Below are 11,854 nucleotides of genomic sequence, written 5' to 3'. Positions count from 1 at the left end.
TTATGTGTATATATTGTAGTATATTATGTAGTGAGCATATATATATAGTAGTATGTAAATCTTATAATATGTTATGTGGGTTAGTGTAAAATAGGTGGGTAGTATTTATTTATAATAATTATAGGTGTAAGCGGTTATGTATGGGTGTATTATTATTTATTATGTGTTTCATCGAAATCGAACAGTTAGTTTTCACGTGATGCCTGAACATACAGACAGACAGACAGACAAATTTTTTTTTAATCACATATTTGGGTTTGGTATCGATCCAGTAACACCCCCTGCTATTTATTTTTTCAATATTTTCTATGTACAGAATTGACCCTTCTACAGATTTATTATATGTATAGATATAGAATATGCTAATTCGTACAAAGTTATTAGCATCAGACGTTAACTAAAATATAAATAAAATTATTGGTAAATTTCATTTTTGTTGAGCAGCATGTTTAAAAATGGACAGCTTTGGACAATCTCCTTTATTTGCTTGTTGCTGATGTGGCGACACTCTGACAAGTGACAGATGACAGAAGTCGCACATAGACTATCGACGAGCAAATCAACGGATGACGTCACAAATATCCTGCATCGCACATATGAAGTTTACATGCGAAATAACACGGATAGAAAATCCCAACGAACAACGGTTGGGCAGAAAGCCCGCCAGGCTGATCACCTCACCTGGTCGCAGGATCCTCCTTTTCTTAGGGAACTTTACTTTCTGTTCCCTAACCTTACAAACAATGATTACTGTTTTGGACGACAGTGGCCGTTAGACTTAGAGATTATCCAATATCAACTCGATTTTTTATCACGTTTTAATTAATAAGTTACCCATTTCTTATTGATATAAATCATTTATTACAGCCCATAAATTACATTGAATATATTGATTGATATTTTTATTAGATTTTTTGATTGACCTATTAATTGATTTAATATTTATTTTTATTGTTAAACACTATATTTTAGATTATTAAGTTTGAAATATATATTTGTGTAAATATGTCATTGCTACCACGGTGGTATAAAAGCGATCAATTTGATCGGACTCTATACATTACTGTTTAACTCGTCGTTGTGCAATAATCTGAACAAAATGTCGGCCACAATCAAGTTTCTGTCCGTTTTCTATCTGTGTGTGGTGCTGGGCGCAGTATTTGCGAAGCACGTCGCGCCTGATTCTAAGCCCGTGTCTCATCATGTTGCTGACAGTGGTGCCAATACAATCGTTATATTATATTTGAATGATTTTGCAACACAGGGTGTAAATAACAACAATCATAATCGATTTAAAAGGAACCCATGGATACAAAAGTGGGTAGATCCTATGGACGAACAGGTGAAAGACAGAGAAATGGAACGTTACGCACTCAACTGGTAATAATCAGACTACATGGTATGTATATAATATGTATAAGTAGTTTATCTAATGTTAATATTTCAATCCATTTTCGACCGGATAAACTTTTCTAATTGAATGATTTTTCCTTTTCACACAGCTTGGAACACCTGGTGGGCTGGTGGTGGACGAGGAAGCAGCCAACGTTGGACATCAGAAATTATAACGACCTTCGCATGCATAAATACTAATATATTAAGCTTTTGTTTTGTTTGTGTTTTTGTCTCAATAAAAGTTTGTGTGGTTTCACGTGGTTGTTTTAGTTATTGTGGTCCCAGAGAGGCATATTTCCATTTTCAGACAATTGGTGCATCACAGGGATTGTTGGATGTTAAGTTTATCCCTCTTAATATTTTTCCAACCATACCTACATTATGTGAGCACCGTTTTTGAAACATAGATCGAAATAATATATCGGTGAGATTGAGAGAGAGATTTTCTATCTGTGTGTGGTGTTGGGCGCAGTATTTGCGAAACACGTCGCGCCTGATTCTAAGCCTGTGTCTCATCATGTTGCTGACAGTGGAAATGTCGATACAATCGTTATATATTTGAAGGATATTGATCACCATGATGCAACACGGGGTGCTAATAACAAGGATCAAAAGCGATTTATAAGAAACCAGTGGAGGAGAGATCCTTTGGATGAAATGGAACCTTATTATTCCTTCTGGTAATCAGACTACAAATGGTGTGTTTATTTTTTTTTATAAGCAACGTCACGCCTTTTGTCCCCGACGGGGTAGGCAGAGGTGCTCATTACGATACTTAATACCGCTATACAATGTACAACCCACTTTTCACAATTTATGTTGTAAGTCCCATGTAACAGGTGGTGAGCCTATTGCCATATACCATTTCCAGACTCCGTGCTACTACTGAGAAAGTTTCGAAAAGCCGAAAAATATCCAGCAATACTTTTGCCCGACCCGGGAATCGAACCCGAGGCCTGGTGGTGGACGATGAATCAGGCAACGTTGGACATCAAAAAATTATAACGACCTTCGCATACATAAATACTAATATTGACATATTGAAGAAATTAACATATTGACTGTTCCCTCTCAATACATTTATGAAAATGTAGTGTATGCTCACAAAAACACTAATTTATTCAAAAAGTATTGTGATATACATAATATAAACCACTAGAAGTAAAAACAAATATATAGTTCCTACTACTAGACTTAAGAAAATAAGTGGTTCGTTCAGATGTCAATGCATACGTTTTTACAATAAAATTCCCAGCCATATTCAAAGTTTGAGCCTGAATAAATTTAAGAATGTTATTAAAGAAAAACTGTACAGTAAAGCTTTTTATAAAATGAAAGACTACTTAGATGATAATCAGGCTTGGGAATGAACTGCTATAATGTCCACACAGGTCTTGTTGATATGTTTGTAACATATAGTTACATTTTTATACAATTTGACATTAACATAACTTGACATTGTTTTATATTTTTATATTTCTTTTAAAATTGTTAGTTTGAGGACCGTGTGAGATTTTTGCTAGACATTTTATTTTTAGTAAATTATGTTCTGACCGTTTGAGCATTTGTGTGGCCTACCCAAATGTTCTTTTGGTTGGTTTTGTTCGTCGGATCATTCAGCAACAGCCGTCAGCTGAGCTAATTGTAATCTGACACATGCGTGCTGCCATCTGAACAGGTCCGCTCAAACTGCTGTGGTTCTTTCCTCAAAAGACCACTACAGAATAAACTTGGATGGTTCTCCGACATCTTTAATTGATTTTGTCTGGACTTTAAAAGAGACTATGACCTCTGAGTTTGTTTCGGCATTTCTTCTCAGAGTAGTCCGATAGGAAATGCCGGCCTCATCTAGTTATATAAGAGATTGACGTGTAAAAGTGTTATTTTATAACCTATTTGCAAAATAAATATCATTTATCATTTATTTATCATTTATTAAGTTTTTGTTTTGTTTGTGTTTTTGTCTCAATAAAAGTTATTGTGGTTTCAAGTGGTTCTTTTCAAAGTCAACCACAAAGTCGACATTATTTATTTCAAATAGACCAGGAAATCACTTTTGAACGTCAAAGCCAATATAATAATATTTAATAACTTCTGTCTGTCGGTCAGTCCTCTAGTGAAGCCATATGCTCGTTCCAAAGTGTAAATTCCTATGTAGAAGAACGAGCAAGAAACTCCATTGGTTACTCTTAGAGATAGAAAAAGAAAATAACCTTGAGGACAAAACAAATTATGCAGTCTGGAGCTGACCAGTCCCATTTGACAGCGCCCATTCACAAACATGACACGTACACCATCACCGCCCAACTCAACCATATTGCAGGGAATCGAGCGATCCAATACCCGTGCTACCGCCAATGCGACTTTTAAGTGAGCATGACAACTCCAAGCTGACACAAATGCATTCTACTAGTCTAATTAAATTTTAGCTAATTACAGGGCTCTGACATTTACAATAATTGTATAAAGTTTAACAAAACACAATTTAATAACACGGTTATATTATAACAATAGCTTCCGCCCGCGACTTCGTCCGCGCGGATGTCGGTCTTCGCGTGGATGTTTTATTTCTCCATTTTGAGTAACTCTGACAATGACTTCTTATAAATATCTATTGATTGGACCCAAATACGGCGAGGCCCATAATAATTAAGGAGATCCCTCTATTGAGCTACTGCTGTTGAGCTCGCGTTCTGTAGAATAAAACTGAAAAATCAAGCTTTTTCTACGTATTTTTCCAGGATAAAAAGTATCCTATTTTATGCCCAGGATAATTAGACCAGGTTTCATCAAAACCGAACCGTTACTTTTTACGTGATGCCTGAACACACAGTCAGACAGACAGATAAAAACAAATAATCACATATTTGAGTTTGGTACCGATCTAGTAACACCCCCTGCTATTTATTTTTTCAATATTTTCAATGTACACAATTGACCCTTCTACAGATTTATTATATGTATAGATATTTATAGATTATTGGAATTCGTGTTTTTTTTTTGTTACCCAGTGGAGCTGGACGAGCTTGCCTCCAAGCACTTTTATCCTCTATATATATATAATCATTCAATTTGTAGTACACTAGTCTACACATCGTTTTTTTAATACATAATTTAAATTGTTTAAATTGTCTTTCATTTAAGTAGGCGTTTTATTTCCTCTGGAATTTTGTTATAACATTTAATACAGAATCCCATGAACGGCTTACTTATTTTTGTCAATCTAAAGAATGGCTGGCTTAATCTATCCATATGTCTAGTTTGATAATTGTGTCTGTCAGACACTTTACCAAATAAGTTTAGATTTTTCCTAACATACATAATATTTTCATAGATAAATTGACATGGAACGGTCATAATATTGATCTCCTTAAACTTTTCCCTGAGAGATTCGCGACGACCAAGGTTGTAGGTAGCTCTGACGGCGCGCTTTTGTAAGATAAACATGAACTAAATGTCAGCAGCCTGTCCCTACAGTAAAATGCCATACCACACTAAATTTTAATTATTGCAGTTTCATAGGCTTATTTTGAGCTCGCCGTCATTACAGCGATAAATCTTCTCTTTGAAAATTAGCTTGACGCTATGATGTCCTCACCTACAACCTGACGCAGGCGCTTACCGGACATGGTAGTTTCGGGAGTCACCTGTTCCTGATTGGGCGGGAAGAAACGCGTTATGTCTAAACATATTATTATATGTCTCAACAAATGCATACATCCTGCACAAACAATAGGCGGCCTACAAATGACGTATATTTGCTTGTTGCTAACAAACAATGAACACTGTTTTGGACGAATGTATGCATTCAGTAGACCTGACTCGTTTTGAATGACGATGGACGACCGACTCAGAGATTGCACTTCAAGTCGTTTTTTGTCACGTTTTAATTAATAAGTTACCCATTTCTTATTCATATAAATCATTTATTACAGCCCATAAATTATATTCAATATAATGATTTTATTGTTTAATTATACTATTAGATTATTATGTTTGAAATAAATGTATTTGTGTAAATATGTCATTGCTACCACGGTGGTATAAAAGCGATCAATTTGATCGGACTCTATACATTACTGTTTAACTCGTCGTTGTGCAATAATCTCAACAAAATGTCAGCCACAATAAAGTTTCTGTCCGTTTTCTATCTGTGTGTGGTGCTGGGCGCAGTATTTGCGAAACACGTCGCGCCTGATTCTAAGCCCGTGTCTCATCATGTTGCTGACAGTGGTGCCAAAACAATCGTTATATATTTGAAAGATTTTGCAACATTGGGTGCTAATAACAACAATCATAATCGATTTAAAAGAACACCACGGGAAAATGAATTGGAAGAAATGGCAGAATTGGAGAAACTGAGAGACGAAATGGAAAATCTTATGAACTGGGCTTCTTTTATATGAAAATGTTAAAGACCTTCAAATAAAACATCATGAATAAAAATAAATTAACTTTATTTTTATCTAAATAAAAGTTTTTGTGGTTTCTTTTGGTTCTTTTACATATTGTAATCCTAGAGAGATTATTTTGAGTTCGCCGTCATTACAGCGATAAATCTCCTCTTTGAAAAGTAGCTTGATTGTCATCTATGACGTCCTCACCTGTAGGTGAGGCTGTAGCCTTACACACTACACAGTTGCTTACCGGACTTGGAAGTTTCAGGAGGTACCTGTTCATGATTGGATGGAAGGAAACGCCCGGGTGCCATCACCATGTCGCCCGAGTAGCATATGGTGGTGGTCTACATGAGCCGAACTTGAATCTCCTCACGCCCCAGCCGTCGCAAAAGACACAATAACACGATCTCCGGCCACCGTAAGTGCAGGTCTGCGGACGGCGAGCAAGGGTACCTCGCTGCCCGACCAGAACCAGACCTGTATGTACGATGCATTGCGTTTCGCACACGCCTCAAAGAGCCATCACACCACGGAAGAAGAGTCGCGGACAATTTAACAGGTCGCCGGGGTTCCGATTCAAAGTATTGTTTAGAGGATACGAGGTTATAAGATATACTTTGAGTATACTAGAAGAAAATTTAGTAAGGTTAAATAAATTAATCTACACGGAGTTGAATTCCGTTGCCAATTTTAAGAAATTATGTGCTAAATAGTATACCATTTTAGAATCCTTATTAATGCGGGATGTAAGGGGACACAAAACCATCTAAGTGCCCCAGTAAACCTCACCTGCTCGTGGTACATCCTACTGACTAACGGGCGAGGCTCTGGTGACCGCCACATGGCGGTATAACTGTGCAATGTGTAAAATTCAGACTAGTGACGCGCAGCAGCGTCACTACGCCCTGCGATCACCAACCCGCCTGCCCAGCGTGGTGATTATGGCCATCACATTCAATGGCGCACCCAATAAAAAGACGGCCCCTAGTAGTAGTCAAAAGCTCCCCGTCTCCATTCAGATTCGGGGGATCCCAGGGCCACACTTGTCCGCCACTTCACCGACGAATTGCCAGAGATCAGCCTAGATGAGATGAAGGTGGCTTTGGGGCAGCTTAAAAATAGAAAAGCGCTGGCGAGGATGCATGAAATCAGCATTTCTTCTCAGAGTAGTCGGTAGGAAATGCCGACCCCATTAGTAGCTTAATTAGTGCAATATGAAAATAAACAATAATTTCAAGAGTTTATTGTTTTATTGCTGCCTACACATTTCTCTACCTATGTGTGACGAAGAGGGCTCTCGCCCAAAGTATTGTCCACACCTTCTATCTCTGACATCAGAAGTGGGATTCTCCTTTCACCAACATATCGAAAGTGACACCTTATTTCCGACATACCTATATACATACATATGTCTAATTGTATATATGTATACATATAATTAATCAATTTAGGGATTTGTCAAATCACCAGATTTGTTTAGGGAAATGATAAAATCGTGTTGTTATTTTGACATCCTTCGTAATTTGATCAAATCCCTTAGAGATTTGGCTAAATCCCTGTTTTTATCATATCGCTGCGACATATATACCTAATAATATCATATAATAATATGTCAAATTAAAAACAAAGTCACATTAAGTAATAATGTCATCTATATCTATATCTTCTATACTTATAATAAATCTGTAAAGAGGTCAATTCTGTACATGAAATATATTTCCAAAATAACTATCAGCGTGTGATTACTAATCACTGATTAGTGATCGATACTGACGCCAAAAATGCAATCAGATTTTTTTTGTCTGTCTGTCTGTCTGTCTGTATGTATGTTCTTTATAGAAATAAAAACCACTCGACAGATTTCAACGAAACTTGGTACAATTGTGCTTCATACTCCTGGGCAGGTTATAGTATACTTTACATCACGCCACGATCAATAGGAGCAGAGCAGTGAAGGGAAATATTGGGAAAACAGGAGAACTTACTCCATTTTTTAAGCTTCCGTCGCTTGTGCAGCCTTAATGGTTAAAGCTACACAGAAATAATGTACGACGAAAATGTTCTCCTTAAAATTGTATAAAAAATATTCCACGTCAGCAAATGTCTATCTCTTATGGTTGACTCACAATAACACGTATAACTCCCGATATCTTAGCAGTTAGGAGCTTTCTGATTAAATTTGTCTACTCTTACGTTTATAACACTCTCATTCACTCATTCATTCATATTATAATAAATCTGTAGATGGGTCAATTCTATACAATATTGAAAGAATAAATAGCAGGAGGTGTTAGAGGATCGATACCAAACCCAAATATGTGATTAAATTTTTTTTTGTCTGTCTCTCTGTCTGTATGTTCAGGCATCACGTGAAAACTAACGGTTCGATTTCGATGCAACTTGGTCTAATTATACCTTATTATCCTGGGCATAAAATAGGATACTTTTTATTCTGGAAAAATACGTAGATTTTTTTTTTTTATTTTTCAGTTTTATTCTACAGAACGCGAGCTCAACAGCAGTAGCTCAATAGAGGGATCTCCTCAATTATTATGAGCCTCGCCGTATCCAATAGATATTTATAAGATGTCATTGTCAGAGTTACTCAAAATAGAGAAATAAAACTTCCACGCGAAGACCGACATCCGCGCGGACGGAGTCGCGGGCGGAAGCTAGTCTATGAAAATGTAACTATATGTTACAAACATGTCAACATGACCTGGGCAGACGTTACGTTACGACAGCTCACTCCCATGCCTGACTATCATCCAAGTAGTCATTTATTTTACAAAAAGCAAAAAGCAACGTATTTCACACCCCAGTAATACATTGCCCGACCCGGGAATCCAACCCGAGACCCCTCGTTCAGCTGTTGCACTTGCGACCACTCGACCAACGAGGCGGTCATAATTTTATAAAAAGCTGCTTTACAGTAAAGTTTAACTTTAATGACACTACTAAGGATTAAATTTTGAATATGGCTGGGAACTTTATTGTAAAAGCGAATACATTGGCATCTAAACGAACCGCCTATTTTCTGAAGCTTAGAGGCAGGTACATCATATTTGTTTTTACATCTCATGTCGATATTATATATGTCACTATACTTTTTAAATAAACTAATGTTTTTATGAGCGCTACATTTTCATAAATATATTGAGAGGCAACTGTCATTATTTTAATTTATTTAAACAATCCTCTAAGCGACTACCTCGGACTAAGACTATAAACTGATCGAATAGTCCTCTTCTGTACCACAAAAACAGACTGAATGTCAGCAGCGTTCCCCCACTGGAGAATGCCATATGACATGACACTATGGAAATAACTACAATATACTATAGTGCGAAGCGTCGCGTTCCGCGCGGGCCACAAGGAACCATCAGACCACCACAGATGGAGCCCAGTAGGGCTGATGCCTGATCCGGAGCTGCGGACTACCTAATAGGCTTACCGGGGCTCCGGCTCGAAAAGCAGGATTAGGAATGGGTTGGTTTTTAGTCAGTAAAAGTCTGACACTCACATTCGCTTCGTCCAAGGCAAGATAATAAAAACAAAACCCAGTGAAAAATAAAACTAAACGAAATATACATATTTTGATTTCTTTGATTTTATTGTAACTTTCGTGAGACATACTAAATTAATTATTATGTTATCGGCTTACTCTCGCCGCGTCGTGTGTCGCGTAATGCTGCTCATGAATATGAGCCTCTAGCATGGCTTGAAACTAGTCGAGTTCCTCGTCAAAACATTACGTGAGTAAGCCGATAACATAATAATTAATTTTGATTTCTTATTTATTATGCGAAGATCCTTATATTTTTTTATGTATGCGAAGATCGTTATAATATTTTTATGTTTGCCAAGATCCTTATCACTTCAGTTCAGATCCCCAAGTCCACCAGTCTGACCATCTGTAAAATGAAAATAAAACATTCAATTAGAAACCAGGAGAAAATCGATGTTGTTCTAATGTAATGTTTAAGTGGAGTGATCCGCACAAACAACCGACGTGAAACAATGCTTGCATTCTATTTCGTCGTATGAGTGAGGTTACTGAAGGCCTAATTACCCAACTCCCCCATCTCCCCAATCCCTGTATCCTTAAAAATCCTCAATTCCTAACTTCCAAAAGTCCGGCAACGCACTTGTAACGCCACTGGTGTGTCTATGGGCGGAGCTGATTGTATACCATCAGGCGAGGCTGTTTGTTTGCCGACTTATCCCATTAAATAAATGTATCTAAGTTTGAAATCGAAGCTTCATCTTAATTGTAATTATGTTACAATATGCGACTATGATGATATACTATAAAGTATTTTATACCAAAGTATTTCGTCATGGTTTCTTCGCATATTATACAGAGTTTAATTTTAAAACATCAACAATCTCTGAGGACTACCTTACTAACATCATAAACAACAACTTTTGTTCTATGACTGTTTACGAAACATAATACATTTAAGAAAAACAAACTTTCAAGATTTCTTTGTTTTATGTAGCACATTTCAACTCTGTATTTTGCTGTGGGTACCACCAGTAATGTGACGCGACGCAAGCGCATCAAAGCGAACGACGGACTGAGGACCGCTCGTAAATAGGTCAAGTTCAAGCGACTACGCCGCCCGAACTCCGCTCCACATCGCTACTGTACTACTGCTTCGCAAACTTCGTAACATTAAGAGCGTTTAATTTAAATATTTTCATTTCTGCATGAAAATGTGACGAAATAAAATATGGTGAATTTTTAAAAGTCATAGAACAAAAGTTGTAGTTTATGATGCTAGTAACGTAGTCCTAAGATATTATTGAAGTTTTAAAATTAACCCTGTATAGACGTAATACCAAAGTAAGTAAGTAAGGGCAGACGTGCTCCACCGTAGGCCGCATCATCACTTACCATCAGGCGAGATAGCGGCCAAACGTCCGCCCATTTAACATAAAAAAAGGTCTCTGTGCGTACGATGTATTGATATTATTTTTAAATTATATTTACGCAATGCAAACAAACTTACCCTGGATCGTTATCAAAGTCCTTCAGTTGTTCCAAATCTTTCAAATCTTTCAAATCTTTCAACCCTTCCAATTCATTTTCCCGTGGTGTTCTTTTAAATCGATTATGATTGTTGTTATTAGCACCCTGTGTTGCAAAATCATTCAAATATATAACGATTGTTTTGGCACCACTGTCAGCAACATGATGAGACACGGGCTTAGAATCAGGCGCGACGTGTTTCGCAAATACTGCGCCCAGCATCACACACAGATAGAAAACGGATAGAAACTTGATTGTAGCCGACATTTTGTTGAGATTATTGCACAACGACGAGTTAAACAGTAATGCATAGAGTCCGATCACATTGATCGCTTTTATACCATCTTATTCTCTAGGATGGTATATTACAAGTTATTATTGATATTAAAAACTATTTACTACAGCCCATAAATTATATTGAATGCCTTGATTCTATTGTTAAACTGTTTATTTTTAGATTATTAAGTTTGAAATAAATGTATTTGTGTAAATATGTCATTGCTACCACGGTGGTATAAAAGCGATCAATGAGATCGGACTATTCTGACAACAAAATGTCGGCCACAATCAAGTTTCTATCCGTTTTCTATCTGTGTGTGGTGCTGGGCGCAGTATTTGCGAAACACGTCGCGCCTGATTCTAAGCCCGTTTCTCATCATGTGGCTAACAGTGGTGTCAATAAAATCGTTATATATTTGAATGATTTTGCAACACAGGGTGCTAATAACAACAAACATAATCGATTTAAAAGAACACCACGGGAAAATGAATTGGAAGGGTTGAAAGATTTAGAACAACTGAAAGATTTGGACGGGTAAGTTTGTTGGTATTCTGTAAATCTAATTTAAAAACACACAATACATCGTACGCACAGAGACCTTCGCTTACTTTGGTATTACGTCTATACAGGGTTAATTTTAAAACTTCAATAATATCTTAGGACTACGTTACTAGCATCATAAACTACAACTTTTGTTCTATGACTTTTAAAAATTCACCATATTTTATGTCGTCACATTTTCAT

The 11,854-nt window shown here is 36.9% G+C and overlaps 2 protein-coding genes and 1 long non-coding RNA gene across 4 annotated transcripts in view; 1 reads left to right on the top strand and 2 right to left on the bottom strand.

Annotated features, from left to right (window-relative positions):
• Window positions 1-11,854, bottom strand: part of LOC118277442 (KH domain-containing, RNA-binding, signal transduction-associated protein 2) — a 338,249-nt gene that overhangs the window by 270,947 nt on the left and 55,448 nt on the right. The window lies entirely within an intron of this gene.
• On the top strand, window positions 1,078-1,651 carry LOC118277449 (uncharacterized). Its single transcript, XR_004783767.2, has 2 exons — window positions 1,078-1,399; window positions 1,503-1,651. It is a non-coding gene; the product is annotated as an uncharacterized LOC118277449 (long non-coding RNA).
• LOC118277444 (uncharacterized) lies at window positions 9,411-11,119 on the bottom strand. Its single transcript, XM_035596236.2, has 2 exons — window positions 10,811-11,119; window positions 9,411-9,709 (listed from the first exon to the last, which is right to left on the bottom strand). The coding sequence occupies exons 1-2, from the start codon at window positions 11,095-11,097 to the stop codon at window positions 9,670-9,672; spliced, it is 327 nt and encodes a 108-aa protein (XP_035452129.1). The 5' UTR covers window positions 11,098-11,119; the 3' UTR covers window positions 9,411-9,669.

This window comes from Spodoptera frugiperda, chromosome 10, assembly GCF_023101765.2.
Source record: "Spodoptera frugiperda isolate SF20-4 chromosome 10, AGI-APGP_CSIRO_Sfru_2.0, whole genome shotgun sequence".
In the NCBI taxonomy this organism is placed as follows: Eukaryota; Metazoa; Arthropoda; class Insecta; order Lepidoptera; family Noctuidae; genus Spodoptera; species Spodoptera frugiperda.
Note: the sequence above shows the minus strand (reverse complement) of the source record. Positions and strands in the feature narration are given on the sequence as shown.

Excerpts from the sequence above, each read along its gene's own strand:
- LOC118277444 (XM_035596236.2), bottom strand. The coding sequence starts at position 11,097 with ATGTCGGCTACAATCAAGTTTCTATCCGTTTTCTATCTGTGTGTGATG. Across the intron at positions 9,710-10,810 it reads GACTTTGATAACGATCCAGG|ATGGTCAGACTGGTGGACTT; the intron begins GTAAGTTTGTTT and ends TTCATTTTACAG.